Raw genomic sequence first — 25,827 nt, forward strand, 5'->3', positions numbered from 1 at the left:
TTATGATATCCAAATGCATAGCAAACAGATAATTCCCTCACTGCGAGAAGCGAAGTTACAGGGAAACCAGGAAGAGGGCCTTCTCGGTAGTGGCACCTGCCCTGTGGAAAGCCCTTCCATCAGAGGTCAAGGAAATAACCAACTATCTGACTTTTTGAAGGCAACCCTGTATCGGGAAGTTTTTAACATCTGATGTTTCATTGTATTTTTTTATATTTTCTTGGAAGCTGCCCAGAGTGGCTGGGGAAACCCAGCCAGATGGGTGGGATATAAATAATAATAATAATAGACCAATACAGTGGTACCTCTGGTTACATACGCTTCGGGTTACAGACTCCACTAACCCAGAAGTAGTGCTTCAGGTTAAGAACTTTGCTTCAGGATAAGAACAGAAATCGGGCTCTGGCGGCGCGGCAGCAGCGGGAGGCCCCATTAGCTAAAGTGGTGCTTCAGTTTTAAGAACAGTTTCAGGTTAAGAACAGACCTCCGGAACGAATTAAGTATGTAACCAGAGGTACCACTGTAATGTCCTGGTGACCGATAACGCCACTTTAAAAAATGATAATCTTGGTTGTATTGCTGGAGCTTTATTAAAAGCATGTCGCCCACGCAGTCTAATTCTTCTTTGTGCTGCTTTACTGTCACATCAGCTTAAGGTGCAGTGTAAATACTAGATGGGGATGGTTACGATGGTGCATTGGGCTGATAGATGGGGGCTTGCATGCTGCTCTTTTGGAGCTGGCGCAACGGGGCCCTGGCGACATAGCACAGTTAGCGCGCATTACAGTTGATGCAACAAAGCTCCTTTGTGCATTCAGGGGATAAAAAATTAATCTGGCCACCTGACGGAGCAATCAGATTACTATTTTATTGAGTGCCCAGCTGTAATGTGCATGGAACTTGCCCCATGGCAAGGCTCAGTTTTCACTAGTGTACTCTTCCCTTGTGATAAATGACAGAGAACTATTGTGGAAGACTTTTTTGATCATTCGCTGTCTTAAACGCAGCCTGCCTCTCATCTGATTGTACAGTGGTACCTCGGGTTAAGAACTTAATTCATTCTGGAGGTCCGTTCTTAACCTGAAACTTTTCTTAACCTGAGGTACCACTTTAGCTAATGGGGCCTCCTGCTGCCGCCGCGCAATTTCTGTTCTCATTCTGAAGCAAAGTTCTTAACCCGAGGTACTATTTCTGGGTTAGCTGTAACCTGAAGCGTCTGTAACCTGAAGCGTCTTTAACCCAAGGTACCACTGTTGGGACGCGGGTGGCGCTGTGGGTAAAACCTCAGTGCCTAGGACTTGCTGATCGCATGGTCGGCGGTTCGAATCCCCGCGGCGGGGTGCGCTCCCATCATTCGGTCCCAGCGCCTGCCAACCTAGCAGTTCGAAAGCACCCCCGGGTGCAAGTAGATAAATAGGGACCGCTTACCAGCGGGAAGGTAAACGGCGTTCCGTGTGCTGTGCTGGCTCGCCAGATGCAGCTTGTCACGCTGGCCACGTAACCCGGAAGTGTCTGCGGACAGCGCTGGCTCCCGGCCTCTAGAGTGAGATGAGCGCACAACCCTAGAGTCTGGCAAGACTGGCCTGTACGGGCGGGGGTACCTTTACCTTTACCTTTACCACTGTACTGCCCTCCATTTCCAGTTAGTTGCATTAGGATGGGTTTTTGCAAGTTCGCCTACTACTCTGAGCACCATGGTTTTGGCTACGCCTCTCAGGTCGCCTTCCATTTTGTGCTGCGCATAGTGGTGCCTAGGCAGATGTACTAAAACCTACAGTAAAGGTAAAGGGACCCCTGAATATTATGTTCAGTTGCGGATGACTGGGGTTGCGGTGCTCATCTCGCTTTACTGGCCAAGGGAGCCGGTGTACAGCTTCCAGGTCATGTGGCCAGCATGACTAAGCCGCTTCTGGCTAACCAGATCAGCGCATGGAAACAGCACACACATAATATTTTACTACTAATACATTCTGCGACAGCGAGCACATAAACATTTTACTGCCGAACTGCATAATCTTGGCGAAGTGTTAATTGCATACATGCGATTGCACGTCTTCCTCTGTATTGTGGGAGCGGATATGGCTCGGACACACTGTCGGCACCTGGTGCCCTCCAACAGTGGGTGGCGCTGTGGTCTAAACCACTGAGCCTCTTCGGCTTGCCGATCAGGTCGTGGTTCAAATCCCCGTGATGGGGTGATCGCCGGTTGCTCTGTCCCAGCTCCTGCCAACCTAGCAGTTCGAAAGCACACCAGCGCAAGTAGATAAATAGGTGCCGCTGTAGCGGGAAGGTACAGCGTTTCCATGTGCTCTGGTTTCCATCACGGTGTTCCGTTGTGCCAGAAGCGGTTTAGTCCTGCTGGCCACATGACCCAGAAAGCTGTCTGTGGACAAACACCGGCTCCCTTGGCCTGAAAGCAGATGAGCGCTGGAACCCCATAGTCGCCTTTGACTGGACTTAACTGTCCAGGGGTCCTTTACCTTTTACCTTACACACTGACTGTTGCCAGGGCTCAGCAGTCCTGCTGGATCCCATTGGACACTAACACCTATCCCCAGCTGTGGACTTCATGTGCCCCAGAGTTATGCTGGTGTGGGGCACCTCAGGTCACTGTGGGAAATGGAAGTCCACCAGAGGGCACTTGGCTGAGGAGCTACTCAAACCTGAAGCTGGCCCAAATTCCTCTCTCATGTATAATGGGGAAACTTATGGATGCCCTGTCTGCCCCTGTACCTCTGCCACTGCCTCAAGTGGCAAAATGGGACTTGCTAGCCCAGGCATTGAGGGGAAGACTGGCAGCCTGCTGGACACACAAAGATGTTGAAAGAGATTGAGGAAGATGTGTGTTTGCCTAGGTAGGAGAGCTAGCACTGGAAGGAATAAATAATAATAATATAATAATAATTTATTATATCTACCCCGCCCATCTGGCTGGGTTTCCCCAGCGACTCTGGGCAGCTCCCAACAGACTATTAAAAATGCAATATAACATCAAACATTAAAACTTCCCTAAACAGGGCTGCCTTCAGACATCTTCTAAAAGTCAGATAGTTGTTTATTTCCTTGACATCTGACGGGAGGGCGTTCCACAGGGCAGGCGCCACTACCAAGAAGGCCCTTTGCCTGGTTCCCTGTAACCTCACTTCTCACAGGGAGGGAACCACCAGAAGGCACTCGGAGCTGGACCTTAGTGTCCAGGCTGAACGATGAGGGTGGAGACGCTGCTTCAGGTGTACTGGACCGAGGCCCTTTAGAGATTTAAAGGTCAGCATCAACACTTTGAATTGTGCTCAGAAACGTACTGGGAGCCAATACAGGTCTTTCAGGACCGGTGTAATATGGTCTCGGGGGCCACTCCCAGTCACCAGTCTAGCTGCCGCATTCTGGATTAATTGGCTTTAAAGGACCTACAAGCCAGCTCTGGGAGAGGTATGGAACTTAATGAACAGAAGAAGAAGAAATTGCTGAAAGCAGGACATGAGCACATAAGCACTCGATTCCTATCTTTCCCCGTGATGAGGTATTGTTAAGCCGCTGTGAGAATTGTAGCTTTGTGAGGTCAATAGGGGCCTCCCTAACAATGCTCAGCACTCTTAACAAACCACAGCTCTCATAATTATTGGGCATTTGTGTGACGTGACTGTTTAGAGTGGTACCGTTTTGCTTCAAATAGATGGTGCCAATGTGGCATAGATGTCTTTTGAGAGGGATACCATGTCGTGCACCTTCTCCGAAGATAACCTCCCTGGTTGTTTTTCTAATTCTTGCAAGGCCTCTAGATGGCGCTATATGCATATGGCTATTTCCAGGGTGCGCAATGAGAGCAGGTCTGAACTTAATGCATGGTAAAATTGGGGAATTGGTCACAATGAGTAGCTGTCATGAGAACAATAAACTGGCATGCTGTATGTTTTCATAGGTCATGCTGGGCAGTGAACCCTCAACAGTGTAATAAAGCACAGAATCTTAATTGTGATGCAAACCCTTATTTAGTGGTTTTGATTATATGGTGTGGCGTCTCAGGCTAAGCGCATGGCAGTGAGTCAGGTGCCTCAATTACTCTATGCAGAGAGACATAAGGCTTGTCTCATCCACTGTTGGGTCCAGGTTTTGCGAGGGGCCCTGAGCATGAACCCCTTAGTTGGCTCTTCTCTTCCTCACTGCCTATTGTGAACGGAGAAATCTGAGAGCTCCCTTGGACAAAAAACAAGGACACCCACCAGGAATACCAGAGCAAAACAGCAGCCAGTAGGCTTGGTCTTTATTGAAGACTGTCGCGACAGGACTCCCACCTGCCACAAGGTGGAACAAGATGGAAGCCCCAAACAAAAGAGCCACCAAACTTTTATTAGCTGCTAATCCCCATGTTACACCCCCCAAAGCTACATCACTCATACATCACGGTTACATCATGAAAGGGGAGGTCTGGTGGCAGTAATCTGAGCATCCTGGACCCTGCCCCATGGTTCTCCTTGCCCTCCACCAAACACCCATCAAGTGTAACAAAAAAAAAATATTTACACTTCCCCGTTTCCCAGCCAAGTTAATCATACCCTTTTGTCTTCATCTGGGTTTGTTATTTATGGAATGGCTACCTGTCTGGCACTCAGGTATCAGGATGCCAGGGATTATCACTCAGGCAGAGGGGCTGCTCAGTAGCTGAGCTCACATGTCTATATGAATTTCTGAAGTTTTCCCAGTGAGCCAGTACATAGATACATTTATCAGTGAATTGTCACATTTGGTATTGTGCAGCAAAGGCTGTTTGAATAGATAGGAAGAAACTGTGATGAAGTGTTTTGTGGGGACAAATCACAAAAGCGATTGTGCTGGTTTTGGTAGTGGGCTGCATGTGCATGATATCTGCTGGAGGGGCAACCCCCCTCCAACCTATACATAAATTCCTGCAACACTATCAACCCAATGTTTACAAGTGACGGGGGGGGGGGGAATGCAAGGCAAGTGAAAGAAGTCCATGCAGCCCCATGGATCTACATGAGCCCCAAATGCCAACCTTGGATGCTTGTCCTGACTCTGCCACATGGCAAGGCACTACAACCAGCTGTCCACACTGTGAAACGCACCATAGGGAGGCATTGAGAGTTTAATGGCACTTCCAGGTGTCTTTTATTGCATAATCACAATTGTGCATGATCCCACTTCAAATATTTCAATCTTTATATGCGGTTTTGAGATTTTCAGATTAAAAAAAAAAAAAAGCTTGACATTTTCAGTGGGAGGGCTGTGCCCCAAGCAGGACATTGTCCCAGCATCTGCACCAACCAGCAAGAAAGCAAACATGTCTCTCTGGTATCAGTCTCTATAGCCACAACAGGCACTGTAACTCTCCAATGGTTTGACTTCCCTCCCAATGGCGCACTGTTCCATTGTCAACAAAGGGGTTGGACTAGGTGACTCTCAGGGTCCCTTCCAACTCTACAATTCTGTGAGTCTAAGTTATGTTGGACATTTTATGCCCTTTAAGAACAAACGTAGGGAGGGGTGTGTGTGTTCATGTTGTGTGTTTGTGCATGTGTATGTGTAAACATGTGTGGGGTGCGTGAGTCTCCACCCCCATCGTTCATCCCAGACACTGAGATCCAGCGCCGAGGGCCTTCTGGTGGTTCCCTGCCTGCGAGAAGTGAGGTTACAGGGGACCAGGCAAAGGGCCTTCTCGGTAGTGGCGCCCGCCCTGTGGAACGCCCTCCCATCAGATGTCAAGGAAATAAACAACTGTCTGACTTTTAGAAGATGTCTGAAGGCAGCCCTGTTTAGGGAAGTTTTTAATGTTTGATGTTTTATCGTGTTTTCTGTATTCTGTTGGGAGCCACTCAGAGTGGCTGGGGAAACTCTGCCAGATGGGTGGCGTATAATAAATTGTTGTTGTTAAGTGTGTGCACCAAACTGTGTCTTGTTACTCTAGTTCTCGGACAGGGAGAGTCACACCGAGAACAGAACTGTGCAAGCTGCATGGGATAACATTTAGTGCTTTTCCAACCAGCAGTTCAACAGCTCCAGAGAGCACAAATAAACTTTATCGAGCGAACTGACCCAGATCTTTAGCAGATGGACTAAATGCTCCAGATTAAATCTAGCAGCTGCAGCGTCTGAGCTCCCAGCAGATTTTGGGTACAGCTTGGTGCTGATAATGCCAAAGGTTGCAGGTTCGATCCCCATATGGGACAGCTACATATTCCTGCATCTAGTTTGGACTAGATGATCCTTTATATATATATAATAATTATTAATTTTTCTATTTTAAAATACTCATTTTACATCCTTAAAATATCAGTGACTTCCCTTCTTCTCCTTCCATGGTTCATTTCACGTTTCATAAATCCCAGCACATTTTACAAAAACTATACCATGCCGTATTCCATTATTGCATCCATCAAAACTTGTTTACACAGTTGAATTTATCTTAATGCTGCCAGCGTTTTCAGCTGTATGCAATTATTTCCCGCAGATGATCCTCAGGGTCTATGACCTTCTAGAAACTTTCCCTCGAACTTCAAAAGAGCCTCCCTGTCTCAAGGAGGGTGCCGCACCGGGGCAGAGAAAGGAAGAGATAAATGTAAAGTAAAGGGACCCCTGACCTTTAGGTCGAGTCGCGGACGACTCTGGAGTTGCTGCGCTCACAGGCGCGGGTGGGCGTGGCTACCTGCGGAATAATGGACGCCCCGCTCGGCCTACCAGGTTGAGCCGCGGTCTACGGAGGCAGCCAATGATAACGAGCCCATCTCCAGCCAATCGGCGCGTTTCCGTCGAAGGGGAGCTGGCGTCGTCAGGCTGCCTCCTTCCTTTGCTGCGAGAGTGGCGTCGTTGGCTGGCGGGTGGGGGGCCGTGTCTCTTTAAGAATGGAACGCGGAGCTCCGTGGGCTGCGGCCGAGGGTACATTGTGACGTCGCCGCGCCATTGTGACGTCGAAAGGGACCCCCACCCCCCATATAAGAGGCGCCTGCGAAGCCGGAGGAGGAGGAGGAGGAAAGCGGACGGAGCTCTCTGCTTTCTCCATTGTGGCTCCCGCCCTGGGGCGCCTCTGGGATTCCCGCGCGCTGCTTCCCCCGGCTCCCGAGCCAGCCCTTCTCGCCTTCAGCCATGCTGACCAGAGCATGGACTCCGCGGAAGGCGATGTGCTGTCGACGCGGGAGCAGCTCTTCCACGAGCGGGTCCGGGAGTGCCTCGTGAGTAGACGGCCGGCGGTACGGGGATGTTCCCGGGACAGCAAAGGCGGGGGGGGGGAGAGTTGGCTTTGAGTCACAGAAGAGTAAGCGACTTGCACCCAGACCCCACCCATGTTCTCGGGTGGTCGCACGCCCGGAATTTCCCGGAGACACACTGCGTGTCCGGGGAAATCCGGACGCTTGGCCACCGACGTCGGCGGTGCCGATTTCCGCTTAGCATAGCTAGAACTTTGGCGTAAACAAATAGCTCGACAACTTTTCCGTCCGCCGATTTTCAGCCTTTGAAATATGGGAAGCCTAGACCTGGGGGGTGGGGGTGGGGGTCAGCAGCGATTACTTCCCGTGGTACCGTAGGCTGCCTGACACACAGGCTGTGAAGGGGGCATTGGCTGGCAAGACGGAAAAGCCCACGATTTTCAGGTAGGAGGGAGCAACAAGTCCCGTCAGGCCGCCTCTGCGGTGAAACGTCTCTCCAACACAGAGGATTGTGCTGTCATAACCTGGTAGTTGAGAAGGCGGGTTGAGAAATTGAGGTCGAGCATGTCACTTGCAGAGTTTTGCTCACTTAGAGAATAAGCAGTGAGTCAACTTATTTACGGCGGCTGAGACAACCAGAATCTTCTTTTCCGCCCCGTTTGTATTTATCTGTTTCTCGTGGAGTTCTTAAATTAGCAACGACATAATCTGTAATTATGCAGTAATTAAAAGACAAAATTAATGTCGTTGCACAAAGTTGTTCTTTTTATTTGAGTGACTTATTTGTGTGTGCCCCCCCATTTATAGTTGTTGTTGTTTAGCCGTTTAGTCATGTCCGACTCTTCGTGACCCCCTGGACCAGAGAACGCCAGGCACTCCTGTCTTCCACTGCTTCCCGCAGTTTGGTCAAACTCATGCTGGTAGCTTCAAAAACACTGTCCAACCATCTTGTCCTCTGTCGTCCCCTTCTCCTTGTGCCCTCAATCTTTCCCAACATCAGGGTCTTTTCCAGGGAGTCTTCTCTTCTCATGAGGTGGCCAAAGTATTGGAGCCTCAGCTTCAGGATCTGTCCTTCCAGTGAGCACTCAGGGTTGATTTCCTTAAGAATGGAGAGGTTTGATCATCTTGCAGTCCATGGGACTCTCAAGAGTCTCCTCCAGCACCATAATTCAAAAACATCAATTCTTTGGCGATCAGCCTTCTTTATGGTCCAGCTCTCACGTCCGTACATCACTACTGGGGAAACCATAGCTTTAACTATACGGACCCATTTATAGAGCTGCCCTCATAACAGGAGTTCTTGGGACAACTTCTGTATCTAGAATAACAGAACGGTGGAGTTGAAAGGGACCACAAGGGTGATCTAGGTCAGCCCCCTGCAATGCAAAAATATTTTGCCCATGCTCTATTGATTGAGTCTGCTGACGCCCACTGGGTGACCTTGGCCCAGTCACTACCTCTCATTCTAACCTACCCCACAGAGTTGTTGTGATGATAAAAAGGAGAGAGGGAAATGCGTTGTATACCAGCTTTCGCTGCTCGGAGGAAAGATGGGATATAAATATAACAATGGCTAATCATTAAATACTGACCTGACCTGACCAAGGCAACCCAGCATGCTTCACAACCCAGTGGATATTGGAGCCCTAGTCTTCTTGCCCAGGTCCCATATAGTATTTCTCTAGAACCATTGGTGCACATTGTGCTTTTCTGGTGAGCAAAAGCAGGCTGGACTCTGCTTTGAGAAGCCTAGAGTCTAGCTCATGGGTAGGCAAACTAAGGCTCTGGGGCCGAATCCGGCCCAATCGCTTTCTAAATCCGGCCCGTGGACAGTCTGGGAATCAGCGTATTTTTAAATGAGTAGAATGTGTCCTTTTATTTAAAATGCATCTCTGGGTTATTTGTGGGACCGCCTGGTGTTTTTACATGAGTAGAATGCGTCCTTTTATTTAAAATGCATCTCTGGGTTATTTGTGGGGCATAAGAATTCGCTCATTATTTTTTTCAAAAAATAGTCCAGCCCCCCACAAGGTCTGAGGGCTGGTGGACCGGCCCCCTGCTGAAAAAGTTTGCTGACCCCTGGTCTAAGCTGCTGACTGCTTTTGTTTTGCATTCTCCAACAGCATGTTTGGCACGGATGAGTTGTGAGGTGTATGTGTGTGCCTTGATAGCTGAAATAAGAAGCATTCGTTGCTGTGGGTCTTCCTGACCAAGAGAAGTCTGGTGTCATGGGCTGGCTGAGTCAGGGCTGGGCAGGCCAGACCATCTGTAATGTTCAAATACTTATTCCAAGCTGGTTCATGAAAGCAGAAGGTTGCATGTTTGTGTTCATTTCTGGAGGATTTGTGTGTGTGCGCATTTGATTTGCCCTTGGTGATGATACAGCAGGTGGTCTAGTGCCAGAAATAAGGGAACTATTCCTATTCCAATCAGCCCAACCAGCGACGATGGGAGCTGTAGTTCCATAAAATGAAAGGCTGTTGTTTCCCCATCTCTGGGCTTGAGGTTTCAAAATTTTATCAACTGCTTGTGCCTCCATTTTCAAACGGCATCTTCTCTGACTGGGTAACCTTGAGGCATCTTAGTCCCACCTTCAAGCTTTTCTGGAAATTGGAATAATCGTGGCTTGCTTCACAATAGAGTATGTGACAGCAAACATCTTGCCTGGGTTTTCCTTTGGTGAACTGGTCGCTTGGCCTTTGTGCAAATAAAGTTGGCATTTCCAGATCACAGGCTGGGTACTTCTCACTGTACCCTTTTGAAAACAGAATTGGGAGAGGTTACAGCCATGTTTTTGTGTCTCCCCGCTTCCCCTCCTGATGCCTGTCTTGCTCTTCCACATGCTGTGTGACCTCCTTAGAGTGTTTCCTAACAGGGGAGGAAGGAGGAAGAGAGCGTAGAAACTGTCCTTAACATAATTTCCCAATTCAGATGCCATTTTAAAGGTGTGTGGGAGAAACTCTAGGGTGTGACCTGGCCAGGATGCCAACCTCTAAGAAATGCATGCAGATAGATGGCTATCTGTGTCTGTGAAGGACTGGCATACGTGTCCCTATTTTGCTGTTAAGTTGTATGTTTGGGAGGCAAAAGCTGCTTAGCCAAACAAGCCTCAAAGGTGTTCAGAACTGTTCTCAGCCATACTGACACTTGCTTTCAGGAGCTTTCTCTTTTCTGTGAGCTGTACATACGAATGAGCGTTTGTTGTCTTGGTGTATTTCTGAAGTTCAGAAGATCAGGATCTGAATGAAAGACCATTTGGGAATGCCATGCACACTACTCTCAGTGTCTAGAAGGAAGGGCAAGATACAGCTGTAAAAAACCTGCCAACAGATTAGTAATTTGACAGTGTTCTTTTGCATAAACTCTGTATATGTCCCATTCTCTGATAAATTTTTCATCTGCAACGTCTCTTAACCTGATAGTCTCACCAGTTCAGCGTATTCCCTTAATTGGTTTTGCCAATCTAGTTTAGATGGTATATCCTATCCTTCCCCGTCTTTTGCAATTAAAATTCTGGCTGCTATAATTCTGGCTTACATAAAGATTCTCCTGAACTTTTTTGGAATTTCATGACCCATAATTCCTAGCAGGAAGGCTTCAGGGGTTTTTCAGGAAAGAGCATGTAAACATTTTCTTAAGCTCGTTGTAAATCATTTCCCCAAACTGTCTAATCTTTTTAGAGTGAATCCATGTGCCTTCAGCCTCCCTGCATTTCTAACATACGCTTGTCCTGGATCTAAATATTTTAGCTAACTTAACCAGTGTCAAATGTCACCTGCAAAGCATTTTCATGCAATTCTCTTTTAAACTGTAAAGGTAAAGGGACCCCTGACCATTAGGTCCAGTCGTGGCCGACTCTGGGGTTGCGGCGCTCATCTTGCTTTATTGGCCGAGGGAGCCGGCGTACAGCTTCGGGGTCATGTGGCCAGCATGACTAAGCGCTTCTGGCGAGCCAGAGCAGCACACGGAAACGCTGTTTACCTTCCCGCCGGAGTGGTACCTGTTTATCTACTTGCACTTTGACGTGCTTTCGAACTGCTAGGTTGGCAGGAGCAGGGACCGAGCAATGGGAGCTCACCCCGTCACGGGGATTCGACAGGGATTTCCACCTAAACATTAGGAAGAACTTCCTGACAATAAGAGCTGTTCGACAGTGGAATTTGCTGCCAAGGAGTGTGGTGGAGTCTCCTTCTTTGGAGGTCTTTAAGCAGAGGCTTGACAACCATATGTCAGGAGTGCGCTGATGGTGTTTCCTGCTTGGCAGGGGGTTGGACTCGATGGCCCTTGTGGTCTCTTCCAATTCTATGATTCTATGAACCGCCAACCTTCTGATTGGCTAGTCCTAGGCTCTGTGGTTTAACCCACAGCGCCACCTGGGTCCCTCTTTTAAATTGTAGCATGCTGTAAATTTGATGTCTTCCCTCCAGTCATGATACACACCTCTTATCATGCCTTCTCCCCTTTACTTGGAAGCTGCCAGTCTTGCAAGCCTTCCTCATAGGAGACTTGCACCAACCCCTTCAACTTGTGGATTCCCCTTTCCTGAATCTTTTCTAGCTCTACAATGAGCAGAACTTTCCCTAAAGCTGTGCTGCTTTCACCATGGGGGAGTAGCCTGTGTTAGACCTCCATTAGAAACTCTCCTGGACTTTCTCTCTCTCTCTTTAAATTATTTATTTGGTTTTCAAATTAAATTTTTTACAATCACAAACATACAACATAAAGACAAGATTCCAAAGAATCTCCCGGACCTCCCTCCTCCCCTTTGTGGGTCCTATTATTAATCGTTTCCTCTTGCATCTTTTATAATACAGTGGAACCTCGGTTCCTGAACGCCGAAAACCCGGAAGTGAATGCTTCCTGTTTCAAACATTTTTGGGAACCCGAATGTGCGACACAGCTTCTGCTGAGTGCAAGAAGCTCTTGCAACCAACAGGAAGCCGCGCCTCGGTTTCTGAACGTTTCAGAAGCCAAACAGGCTTACGGAACGGATTTTGTTCGAGGACCGAGGTACCACTATAATCCAAATCGTTTCCATCTCCATTATATTCAAAATTCACCGTTAAACGACAAGTGTTATTCGAATCCTACTGACGATTTTCACTGTTTACAATGGTTTTTAAGGTAATGGCCTTTCTCTCTCTTTGTCCCCCGCCCTTCCCAGATTTAAGTCAAGACTCTGCTGTGTCACACAGGGACTTCTGAAGTGAAGCTTCTGGAATGCTTGCTAAGAGTTCCATTTTGGCACCTGATGCACAAGCAGCTCAGTTTCAGAGTGCTGGGTGGGATGTTGTTTTTTTCTGGATGGCAGCATTTGCAAGAGTTGCATCTCTATTTGTGGCCCTGTCTCTGCCCAGAGACAGCTCCGCATGCAGCTTATGCATGATATGAGGAGGTTGGCAAGCCGTGAGATTCCTGGCATCCCTCCCTCTCTGGTGCAGCGAGTTCAGCTTCCCAACGTGGCTTTGTGTGCTAAAGGTTAGTCCGAAGTCCCATCTGTGGACTCCGGAGCGTTAGCAGGGATTTGGAGTTCTGTAACGGCTTCAGTAATCTGCTTATCCGGGATAATGCTGGGAAGTTGCGTAAGACAAGTGTATAGCTCTAGAGCGTGGGTAGGCAAACTAAGGTCCGGGGGCCACATCCGGCCCAATTGCCTTCTCAATCTGACGGTCCAGGAATCAGTGTTTTTACATGAGTAGAATGTGTCCTTTCATTTTAAATGCATCTCTGGGTTATTTGTGAGGCCTGCCTGGTGTTTTGACATGAGTAGAATGTGTGCTTTTATTTAAAATGCATCTCTGGGTTATTGTGGAGCATAGGCATTCGTTCATTTTTATTTTTTCCCAAGATATAGTCCGGCCCCCCACAAGGTCTATGGGACAGTGGACCGGCCCCCTGCCGAAAAAGTTTGCTGACCCCTGCTCTAGAGGGCCATGTTGGCAGAAGAAGCGACCTTTAAACGTGCGTGTTTTCACTTGGGAGGAGCCGGTGTTGAGCCGCTGGGATGTGTTGACAAGCATGCCCAAGGAATTTAGTCCAGGGTTAGGTAACATAATTCCCTTTCCCTTCCTGCTGGACTACAACTCCCATAATTCCTGACCACTGACTTATGCCAGCTGGATCTGATGGGAATTGTAGTTGAGCAACATCAGTGTTCGAAATTTGCTAGGCGACAGGCAGATTTTGTACCTGGCTATTGAAGGCTTGCGACCAAGTGAAAATGCCTGGGGGCCAGGATGGCTCCTGACTTCTCCACCAGCTGGAGGTGGAAGCCTGCGAATCATTGGATCTAGACTGTTTTCACTCACTAGCAACATACCGGTATCCTGCAGAACTCTACCTGTTATATTACATCTGCACAATCGGAATGAATTGCAGGAACCAAACAGTCGTACGGGGTGGGGAGGACTTTTGAGTCATCTGGCTCCAAAATGGCAACTAAGCATTCTGATTTGGGAACTGCAGCCCTGGTTTAAGGAGCCATTTGGTACTTACCACATACAGTGGTACCTCTGGTTACATACTTAATTCCTTCCGGAGGTCTGTTCTTAACCTGAAACTGTTCTTAACCTGAAGCACCACTTTAGCTAATGGGGCCTCCTGCTGTGCCGCCACTGCACGATTTCTGTTCTCGTCCTGAAGCAAAGTTCTTAACCCGAGGTACTATTTCTGGGTTAGTGGAGTCTGTAACCCGAAGTGTATGTAACCTGAAGCGTATGTAACCTGAGGTACCACTGTAATGATTTTTTAGCGCTGAGCATACGAAGGGCACCATGTTGAAAAAATAAGAAGAGTTCTCCTGAAACAGGCCAAGCATTTTGTCCTGCATCTCTACAGTGGTACCTCGGGTTAAGAACTTAATTCGTTCTGGAGGTCTGTTCTTAACCTGAAACTGTTCTTAACCTGAGGTACCACTTTAGCTAATGGGGCCTCCTGCTGTGCCGCCACTGCACGATTTCTGTTCTCGTCCTGCAGCAAAGTTCTTAACCCAAGGTACTATTTCTGGGTTTGTGGAGTCTGTAACCCGAAGCATCTGTAACTAGAGGTACCACTGTATAGTCTGTTCAAAGAAGTGACCACATGCATCTGAGAAGCTCAGAAGCAGGGCATCAGTGCTGTAGCTCACTGGTCCTTTAAGGTAACTGGCGTTCAATGGCATACTTATTCTGAACCCAGAGCTTCTAGCCAGCTAGCCATTCCTGTCTAATTGGAGGCGATAGACCAATCTCCCTTTAATTTATGTCATTTTTAAAACTGAGGAGTAAGAATAGGCTTCGACAGGAGATCAGATATGGGGTGTGTGTTGAACTGTAGGTTGGTTGCATCCCCGTGTTTGCTTGTGTGCCATAATGCTACTCTTTGCACTTCTAAAAATCCAGCAAACATTCAAACACGAGAGGCATGCATAATTCATCCCCTTGAGCCATCCAGATACTGTAGTAATCTTTGAGCCAGCTTAGGCTCAGTGGTTGTGTTTCATCGGCTGCTGCAGGCATGCTTCCAGAATTTCCCCCCAGGTAGAACTGTTGACCTGAAAACGTCTTTGGCATAAGGATTTCCACCTAAACATTAGGAAGAACTTCCTGACAGTAAGAGCTGTTCGACAGTGGAATTTGCTGCCAAGGAGTGTGGTGGAGTCTCCTTCTTTGGAGGTCTTTAAGCAGAGGCTTGACAACCATATGTCAGGAGTGCTTTGATGGTGTTTCCTGCTTGGCAGGGGGTTGGACTCGATGGCCCTTGTGGTCTCTTCCAACTCTATGATTCTATGATTTATTAGGATGCTTCCTGCATTGCTGCCATCTCATGTTCTCAGCAGTGCTTGAAATTAGCTAGGCGAATTTTGCACCTGGCTTTTGACCACTTGTGACCAAGTGAAAATGCCTGGGTGCCAAGATGGCGTTTGACGTCTCTGCCATCTGGAGGTGCATTCGTGGGGATTATTGGTTCTGGACTGTTTTCACACACTAATACCCCATGCTGTAGAATTCTGTCACTTACATGTTATCTGCACAACTGGAATGAATTTCTGGAACCAAATTGCTTTTGTGTGTGTGCAGCCTGAGCAGGAGCAGTCCCTGTTAAGAAAAAGAGGTTGGAATAGGCCAATATATATGTGGACTGCCCCTGGATCAAGGGACTTTTCTTCTTTATGTTCTCAGAGCTCTTAACCTAGCTCAAGGTTGTCATCTGAACTATCCAGATGTTTGACTGAGAATTGATCACTGTCAGCCCATCATTTGAAAAATAAGCCTTTAGGGGCGTCTTGCCCCCAAATGGCAACTAGACAGTCTGTTTTGGCGACTGCAACCTTGTTTCAAGGAGCCATTTGGCGCCTAGCTTATACAGTGGTACCTCGGGTTAAGTACTTAATTAGTTCCGGAGGTTCATTCTTAACCTGAAACTGTACTTAACCTGAAGCACCACTTTAGCTAATGGGGCCTCCCGCTGCCGCCGCACGATTTCTGTTCTCATCCTGAAGCAAAGTTCTTAACCCGAGGTACTATTTCTGGGTTAGCGGAGTATGTAACCTGAAGCGTATGTAACCTGAAGCGTATGTAACCCGAGGTACCACTGCATACAATGAAAGAATTTGCCGTGCAACATCGCTCCTCCATTCTCATATACATCAATGAGCCAGCCCATAGTCTCAACAGTGGGGTAGGCAACCTGGTGCTCTCTAGATGTTTTGGATTCCAGTTCCTATCAGTTCCAGCCTAGCATGTTCCTACAGCCAGGAATGATGGGAGTTGTAGAGCAGCAGGATCTAGAGCCAGCATAAGCAAACTCCGGCCCTTCAGATGTTTGGGACTACAATTCCCATCATCCCTGACCATTGGTCCCGTTAGCTAGGGATGATGGGAATTGTGGTCCCAAACATCGGGAGGGCCGGAGTTTGCCTATGTCTGATCTAGAGACTCCCACGTTGGCTGCCCTTGCTTCAAGGACACTATCTGAAAAGCAAAGACAACTTTTTGGCCCCTTTCTGTGTGTTGCCCAAAGCCTGCACTGGTGCAATGGACTCAGGTCTGTGAAAACTGATGCGTAGTAAGTGCAAGTAAAGTCTGAGGTGCCACAAGGCTCTTGGTGGTCTGTGTTACAGCTAAAACGACCAATGCAGTTGCCCCCTCTGGAAATGATTCCCAGGGATAAAAACAACTTTAGTTTTATAGCGGTTGTTAAGCAAGAATAGGTAAAGGGACCTCTGGCCATTAGGTCTAGTCGTGACCGACTCTGGGGTTGCGGCGCTCATCTCGCTCTGTAGGCCGAGCGAGCCGGTGTACAGCTTCCGGGTCACGTGGCCAGCATGACTAAGCTGCTTCTGGCGAACCAGAGCAGCGCACGGAAACGCCGTTTACCTTCCTGCTGGAGCAGTACCTATTTATCTACTTGCACTTTGACGTGCTTTTGAACTACTAGATTGGCAGGAGCAGGGTCCAAGCAATGGGAGTTCACCCCGTCGCAGGGATTTGAACCACCCACCTTCTGATTGACAAGTCCTAGGCTCTGTGGTTTAACCCACAGCACCACCCGCGTCCCCCTAAGCAAGAATACATGTGCACAATTTCCTGAGGGATGTCCGTCCAGAGATTAGTTAATGGTGGCTGGTCATGATATATAGATGGAGTTGCAGGCTCCAGCTGATGTAAAATGTAAAGTCAGTTCATAAAAGTATAGTCGTACCTCGGCTTCCAAACGCCTTGGGAGTCAAATGTTTTGGCTCCCGAACGATTGAAAACCGGAAGTGAGTGTTCTGGTTTTCAAATGTTCTTTTGGAAGCCGAACGTCTGACTGGGCTCCCGCGGCTTCCTATTGGCTGCAGGAGCTTCCTGCAGCCAATCAGAAGCCGTGCTTTGGAAGTCGAACATTTCAGAAGTCAAACGGACTTCCCCAGTGGATTCTGTTCGACTTCTGAGGTACAACTGTACTACCGAAAGAATTCTTTATGTACTATTGGTAGGAATTTCCTCTAATTTCATAGAGTAGACCCATTTAAATTGTTGTTAGGCACATTAATTGTCATGGGTCTACTCTAAGTAAAAGTTAGTTGAATGCTATCTTTTCTCTGCTCCGCTCCCCCTGGGTTAACCCAAAAAATAGGGGAGACATAACATTGTGAAAGCTTCCCCCCATCCTTTTGATGAGCACAAATTGTGCGCCTTTTCTCCTACAGCCCTGATTAATCCTTTCAGTAGCAGCTTCCAGATTCAGCAGCAGATGGAACCTTTTGTAAGAACAGCGAAGAGTAATTTTTTTAATGGACCATGGAATTTGGTGTTTGTACAAGGCAGCCTCCAACATTGATTTTAAATGATGGATTTTGACAGCAGATTCCAGTAAGCCTTTTAACAAGCAAAAACCAGAAACCTCAGCCTTAGGACAGTCAGTTCAAGGGTGTCTCAAGCATTTTTTATAGCTGATATAATCCTGTTTCATAGGCCTCCATTCTTCCAATTGTCAATCTATTGCTCACCCAGCAGAGCTCTAAAAAAAACGATCCATTCTCTAGAGGGCTTAAGCTACTGTACCCCTGGGGTGTCTTTCAGTAGTTACTGTATACCAAAGCCATGCCCATTTATGACATTCACATACCCTCCAACATTTCTCCGGTGAAAATAGGGACATCCCATTCCATAATGATAATTTTAGTATTTATACCCCAGCCACTCAGGGCAGCTTCCAACATATATAAAAACATAATAAAACATTATACATTAAAAATCTTCCCTCCACAGGGTTGCCTTCAGATGTTTTCTAAAGGTTATACAGTGGTGCCTCGCAAGACGAAATTAATCCGTTCCGCGAGTCTCTTCGTCTAGCGGTTTTTTCGTCTTGCGAAGCAACCCTATTAGCGGATTAGCGCTATTAGCGGTTTAGCGGCTATTAAAGGATTAGTGGATTAGCAGCTAAAAGGCTATTAGCGTCTTAGAAAAAGGGGGGGGGGAGCGGAAAAAAAATGGATCACTTGCAAGACGTTTTCGTCTTGCAAAGCAAGCCCATAGGGGAAATCGTCTTGCGAAGCAGCTCAAAAACGGAAAACCCTTTCGTCTAGCGGGTTTTCCATCTTGCGAGGCATTTGCCTTGCGGGGCACCACTGTATAGTTTTTCATCTCCTTGACATCTGATGGGAGGGCGTTCCACAGGGTGGAACAATGGGGCGCAGTTACTCCATTTAAGACCAGGGAGTCCCCCACACCTGCCCACCCTCTGTCCCCCAGAAACAATACTTCTACCTTGTCAGAACTCAGTCACAATCCATTAGCTGCCACCCATCCTCCAACCGCTTCCGGACAGGGTTCGAAATTAGCAGGGCTCCTGGCACACTTTGCACCTGAAGATTCTCCATTTGCAAGCACCTCAGAAAGTCTGGGTGCCATTTTTTTCCCACCTGGCTGACACTGAAGGATTACTGAAATGTACAGGGGTTCCTCAGGTTACATACACTTCAGGTTACATATGCTTCAGGTTACAGCGCTAACCCAGAAATAGTGCTTCAGGTTAAGAACTTTGCTTCAGGATGAGAAGAGAAATCATGCTCCGGCAGCGCAGAGGCAGCAGGAGGCCCCATTAGCTAAAGTGGTGCTTCAGGTTAAGAGTAGTTTCAGGTTAAGAACGGACCTCCGGAACGAATTAAGTACTTAACCCGAGGTACCACTGTATTTGCTTTGAAGCCTCAAAGTATATGTTGAGGATAGACACTACATCTAGGCGTTTAACAATAAAGTGTAGAGTGTTTTGAAAACTGAAGTAGATACCGATATTTTTATTGTAAACACCAAATTAAACATATATTAACAATTTCTGCTAAAACTGTGGTATTAACAATGTGTCACTTATGTGAATTGCGTATTAGTTCAAAATAATAAAAAGTGTTGCTGACCCGCCACCGTGGCGACTAAACATTCTGTTTTGGCTCCCATATCCCAAGTCCCAGAAGCCATTTGGCTCCTAGCTTTTCTATTCCAGTTTCTAACACTGCCTCCAGACCAGGGGGTCAGCAAACTTTTTCAGCAAGGGGCCGGTCCGCTGTCCCTCAGACCTTGTAGGGGACCGGACTATACTTTTTTGGGGAGGGGGGGGGACTGAACGAATTTCTATGCCTCACAAATAACCCAGAGATGCATTTTAAATAAAAACACACATTCTACTCATGTAAAAACACCAGACAGGCCCCACAAATAACCCAGGGATGCATTTAAAATGAAAGGACACATTCTACTCATGTAAAAACACACTGATTCCCGGACTGCCCGTGGGTCGGATTGAGAAGGCGATTAAGCCGGATCCGGCCCCTGGGCCTTAGTTTGCCTACCCATCCTCCAGACACTCACACAGCATTGGTCCCTGACACAAAGAATTGTGTTATCCTTTTTTGCCATCTGGAACTGAACTCCAGGCCTTGCTGCGCTCTGAGGTAAACCTTTGTGGGCTAGCACATTTCTCCCCCAGCCAAAATAGAATAGCATTTGCAGTCATCAATGCCGGGCACCTGGGCTCATTGATATTATTAAAATGCTCTGTGGTGAGATCTGTGCGATAGGCATAGCCTGTGTTGAGATTCCCAGCATAGTTGGTTTTGCACTTTGGAAATGGGCCTTTTGAGAGTACAAGCAGTTTGTGGCTTGCAGAATAGCTGACTTGGCAGATGCTCTGGCTGCCACCGCCGCTCCCAAATAAATGCTGCACATGGAGACCTTCTGCCGGAATAATTGGATGTGGCGGCTGATTTGAAGGATGGGCAAATGGGCAGGCTATGCACTTTATCCTCCAACTTGGCAGTCTTTGTGGGGGGATGGAACTGATAACAGGAAAACTCACTTCCTGTTAAATACCATATTCATCCAGAGCTTCAAAAGCCAAAGTGTTATTCCTTTGTTATTCCTATCATGGACAGCCTTGATAGCTTTTCTTCCTAGTGTTGAATTCTTCACGATGGTTCTTTGCCAGGCACTCTATTCTCTACCCTCACAGCACCTTGCTTGAGTCACCGGTGTGTGTTCTGCTCCACTTATTGAGAGAAGCCGGTAACCTGCTGCATTCTTGGTTTGAAATGTAATGTCATTGCGTGCCTCAGTCTCAAACAGGGCTGTGTGCATTCTACAATTCCACAATGGCACCATGTTTGTTAATGGTGACAATTTGTTTTCTGGGTTGCAGAGATCGGCATCTTAAACCATCTCTGCTCTTAATTTTAATCTCTCTCTTGTTAAAAGCACGCTTCTACCTAGCTTCTATTGCTGTAGAAGCTGGTTTAGAAAATGTCTGATAGTCTTGGAACGCAAGTGGGATGCTGAGCTGGAACCATGCACGTGCATTATGCTTTTTAGTGCTTTTGTGAAGACAATAAACCTTTTTCCTGATGATTAAGGTGCATTTTGCAGAGCCAAAAGAACTATTGAGACCAGCATGGTCTTCCCAAATATCTCCGATTATAAAGCATTCACATTTCCCCCTTCCAGCTTCTAGGCATCTGAAAGGGTAATTCTGCATTTAAAAAAGATAAAGGTAAAGGACCCTGAAAGTTAAGTCAAGTTGCGAATGACTCTGGGGTTGCGGCACTCATCTCGCTTTACTGGCCGAGGGAGCCGACGTTTGTCTGCAGACAGTTTTTCTGGGTCATGTGGCCAGCATGTCTAAGCCACTTCTGGTGAAACCAGAGCAGCGCACGGAAACACCGTTTACCTTCCTGCCGGAGCAGTACCTATTTATCTACTTGCACTTCGATGTGCTTTCGAACTGCTAGGTTGGCAGGAGCTGGGACTGAGCAACGGGAGCTCACCTTGTTGCGGGGATTCGAACTGCTGACTTTCCAATCGGCAAGCCCAAGGGGCTCAGTGGTTTAGACCACAGTGCCACCCGCGTCCCAATTCTGCATTTAGTTTTGTGCAAATACCATCTGAAGCAATAGTCTCCATTTGAGGGAGAGCACAGGTATTTGGGTATCACTTGAGAAACTGGAAGAGGCAGTTGGTTGCTGAGACCTGTTTTTCCCTCCCACACTCAGATTCTGAACAGTTGTCCTGTTTTTATTATCTTCACTGCTCCCTCCACCCATCCACAACAGGCCAAATTTCCTGAGCCAAACTCCTTGCTTCAGCAGAGACAGCGTGGAACTCCAAATCTGAACTTTCAGCTTCAGATTACTTGCGTGTTCTTGCGTCAGCGAACATCTTACTGCATACAAATATGCAGAGCAATAAAAAAATATTTTTGCATGCCAAGAAAATTTCCAGTGGTTCTGAAAGAAGTTCAGAAATCTCATGCCAGAGGTCAATGCTGATAGGCATGCTTATTGGAAGGTTTAGTGTTCCAGGCATAGCAGGTTTCTGGCTGGCTTGAACTCTTGTCTGTGTGTATGTGTGTAAGCAATGCTGGCTGGCCAGCTGACCTTTGGTTGCCCTACCAAATCAAGTCCTTCAGGTCTTCTGTGCTTCTTTGTCTTCCTTCCAAGTCAGCTCCACCTCAGCAATTCAGCAGGGAAATCAACCCTCAAATAGGATAATGTAACTAAGGCTGCCCTAAGTCCAGAATTTTTTGGACACACCTGGGATTCATCCTTCGGAAACAGCATCTGGGTGAAATTTCCAAAAATTGGAAAAAAAATGTCTGGGAAAACCCAGGTGTATGGCAACCCATGTAGTTTTCTTGGCAAATTTCCTTAAAAATAGCTCAAAAACAGTTCAACAACTGTATCCGGATTTCCATTTTTTGAAATACGGCAACCCTAATAATGTAGAGATCCTCTTATTATCTAGACACTGGTCTGTGTCTTGTTCCCAACCTCTCCCTCAAACACAGGAGTAGAAATCTGGGGCTCTCCAGATTTTTGTTTTTCTCAACTACAGTTCCCATCCTTTACCGTTGGCCGTGACAACTGGAGCTGATGGGAATTGGAGTCTGAGAAGCTTTGGGGAGCCACAAAGTTTCCCTACCCCTGGAGGCAGGCTCTTCAGCGGTCTTCCGATAGTTATTGGCTAGCACCTTGCATACATTATTTTTAAAAGGAGGGTAGTGTTGCATTAAAACATTAGAAACTGTGCGTCTCAGAAAGTTTTTGCAACGATTTTTTTCCGTAGGAGTGAAATTGTGTAGAGGCGAACGTTTTATCACGGCTTTATCTCGGCTTCAGTTGGGGTAGGGCTGTGGGGTAGGCCGTACAATGTTTTCCTTATGCGTTCCCAGTAGAAGTCAGTACGTTTCTGAGCGTACAATTCAGAGTGTTGGTGCCGACCTTTAAAGCCCAGTATACCTGAAGGAGCGTCTCCACCCCCATCATTCAGCCCAGACACTGAGATCCAGCGCTGAGGGCCTTCTGGCAGTTCCCTCGCTGCAAGAAGCAAAGCTACAGGGAAACCAGGCAGAGGGCCTTCTAGGTAGTGGCACCTGCCCTGTGGAACGCCCTCCCATCCGATATCAAAGAGATAAACTACCTGACATTTAGAAGGTATCTGAAGGCAGCCCTGTTTAGGGAAGTTTTTAATGTGTGACATTTTAATGTATTTTTAATCTTTGTTGGAAACTGCCCAGAGTGGTTGGGGAAACCCAGCCAGATGGGTAAGGTACAAATAATAAATTATTATTGCATTCGGAAAAGTTAACTTCAGGGCATCTTTTAGAAGATTCTAAACAAAACCACTCCAACCTGTCCTGCTGCATAGCTCTCAGGTGTGCCACTTCCCAGGCAGGACAGTCTACCCTTATAGTATAATAATAATTATCAAAGCTCAAGGATGCCCTTTTGGTGTGAGTTGACTGTTTGGCACTTCCTTTTAAAAGCATAAGCCCCGGGAGAGACCAGACTCTTAAACACAACATCCTGGTCTCTGCAAACACCACCCCACCCAAGCTTTCATTGTCCAAATGTTTCCAAGCTCCTGAAACACTGAGGGCTAGAAACATGGCTTTTACCTTTTCTTTTTTTATAACCCTACAAAGCAAGCTGAGTTGCCACACTTGAGCTCTTTGAAGCTGCTCCCTCTGTGCTTTATTATTTCAGTCCTCCGGGGGTCTGATGCAAGTCTATAGAATTTATTTTGTTTTGTTTTGCTGCGAGGGTTACAGCGTTTAGTTGACAGGCTTATTGGCATGGGACCTTGGGTTTCCCAAAGGCATTTGGAGGGGTGCTGTGTGTGTGTGTGTGTGTGTGTGTGTGTGTGTTGGTGAGTGGGGTCTGCAACAAATAGTTGCAGTGTGGAATTGCTCCTGTTCAGGTTTCTAGCCATACTGTTCCATTTTCCTACTCCCACTCCAACAACAATTAGTATCCCATGTCTATTCAGCACACACAGTGGGATGTTTTCTGTCACACACCCCTGCCAGCTTTTTCACAAGACTTTTTAATACAGTGGAACCTTGGTTCTCAAACTTAATCTGTTCCGGAAGTCCGTTCCAAAACCAAAGCGTTCCAAAACCAAGGCACACTTTCCCATAGAAAGTAATGCAAAACAGATTAATCCATTTTAGACTTTTAAAAACAACACCTAAAACAGCAATTTAACATGAATTTTACTATCTAACAAGACCATTGAGCCATAAAATGAAAACAATAATCAATGTACTGTACTATAAAATAAAGAAGCCAGTATTGTAGATGATGAAAATTAAAATTATTTTTTTTCTTACCTGCACTGATGATAGTCGTTGTTTGGATGGGGGAGCTTTTATCTATTTCCGCAGTCACACAGTCAATCAGTAGCTGAACTGCGTTCCACGCAGTCACAAAAACAAATTAACTGAAAAAGCCTTAAAAAAAACCAACCGCAAAATAAATAGCAAAAGAGGCAAACTTAATCCGTTCTGGATGTCTGTTTGACTTCCGAAGTGTTCGAAAACCAAGGCACAGCTTCTGATTGGTGCAGGTGCCCTGGAAACAATAGCCGACAGCCGCATTGGATGTTCAGCTTCCAAAAACGTTTGAAAACTGGAACACTTCCAGGTTTTTGGTGTTTGGGAACCATGTTGTTTGAGAACCAAGGTACCACTGTACTTCTGTAAACCTTGAAGTGCCCCCCCTCGCATTTTGGCTACATAAGAAGTAGCACTCAAAGAATTGTGTCTGTATTAGTATATATGTGGCTCCACAATTGGTAGGGGTACAAGGTGACTCTGTCTGGGAACCTGGTTTGAGGTAGTGGGTTTATTGCCAGCCAGATGGGCGGGGTATAAATAATAAAATTATTATTATTATTATTAGGTGGAGGCAAGTGGCAGTGACCTCCTAAGGCATTTTGCAATGTTTTTATAGATCTGTTTCTAGTAATCTTTCCCTCCAGAAGAGGCCACACCCAGCCCTGCCCTTGAAATTTCTCGCTGCTGTGAAGCGTGACGCAAATTCAGTATTGTGTCTTTTTGTGGGTCATAATTTGGGGAGCCAATTTGGGATTAAAAAGCAGGGTGTGAACATGCACTCCTTTGCAGCTCAAGCTCTCTTATTTAGGGGTAAGTTTCTGGAACTATCAGCCTTGGCTTGAAATGGTTCTTCCTGACCAAAGCCCCAAAGCAGAATCTTAAATGTGGAACTGCAAGCCTCATTCTCAGAAAACCATGTTTTTCTCTGGAGCAGAAGTAACCAATACATTGCTTGCCTTTCCAGTTGTTTTGTACTACAGTTCCCATCAGCCCCAGCCGGCATGGTCAATGGTTGGGGGTGATGGGAGTCGTAGTCCAATATCATCTGCAGTTTGGCTACCTCTGCTCAAGGGCCTTGTCTGAGTGGTGTTTTACGCCCTCTTTGAACATTGAGACTTAAATATTTTATTAAGTTTTATCAATAGAAAAGTTCAGAAAAATACAAAAACAGAAAAATACAAAATTACAAAATACAAAAATACAAACATTAAACACAAAAAAGAAAAAGAAAAAACACATATAAAAGAAAACAAAACTCCCTCTTTTTAAATTTCTCATCTTTAGTTAACTTATTTTCCTGACTTCCTCACGCCTCCCTTTTTTGTATCCCTTTTAAGAATTGGTTCAGCAAATTCATATCCAATTTAGCTTATCTATTACCAATTCCATCTTACATTTTACCTTGTTGCTAGAACCCCTTCAGTTCATTTCAACGTCATCAGCATTCAAAAATTTTACAATGTTTCTGTAAATAAATTTTAAATTTCCTCCAATCTTCTTCCACCAGCTCTTCTCCCTGGTCTCGAATTCTGCCAGTCATTTCCGCCATTTCCATGTAGTCTATTAGTTGCATTTGCCTCTTTGAACATTGAGGAAAACATCCTTGACTTTTGCTCCTTGAGGGAAGTACCACATAAGAAGGTTTGCTTAGCATTTCGTCCCAATGTTTTTGCTCCCTGCTTTTCTCTGCCGCTCCCCACTTCCTCTTTGGAATAAAGAGAAAGGAAGGCGCTCCCTTTTCCAGGAGATGAGAACATCCTGTCTTTGTTCTGGTAACATACATTACATGACCAAATGGTCCAGGACTAGTGATCTGTATTGGCTTTAAAACAGCCCTGCTCTGGGTTTTGGTGAACTGATACAGGCCAAAGTGGGATGAAGCTGAAGAGTTATGGGCACAGTCCTATGTGTGAACAGGGGCTCCTCATCTTTCTTCGACGCCCTCCACTCCTTCTTAAAAGCTTCTCCTAAACGTCAGGAGGGACATTCTGGTGTGGCACCCGAAGGGGTATTAAGGACTGCCTCCCATAAGGAAAAACTA

General features: G+C 46.6%; 1 protein-coding gene across 4 annotated transcripts in view; it reads left to right on the plus strand.

The window, feature by feature from the left end:
- The first annotated feature begins 6,748 nt into the window (after window positions 1–6,748).
- The window catches only part of LMBR1L (limb development membrane protein 1 like), a 52,891-nt gene continuing 33,812 nt past the window's right edge, over window positions 6,749–25,827 (plus strand). For 3 of the 4 annotated variants that reach the window (XR_014522645.1, XR_014522646.1, XR_014522647.1), the window contains exon 1: window positions 6,766–7,184. Coding sequence is in view for 1 of the 4 variants with exons in the window: in XM_083490194.1 (XP_083346320.1) it covers window positions 7,113–7,184 (72 nt within the window). In the remaining 3 variants the exon portion in view is untranslated. Of the gene's footprint in view, window positions 7,185–25,827 lie in introns of all 4 variants that reach the window. The other variant, XM_083490194.1, reaches the window with a different exon arrangement.

The sequence above is a fragment of the Podarcis liolepis genome, assembly GCF_965112155.1.
Source record: "Podarcis liolepis genome assembly, chromosome: 2".
Lineage (NCBI taxonomy): Eukaryota > Metazoa > Chordata > Lepidosauria > Squamata > Lacertidae > Podarcis > Podarcis liolepis.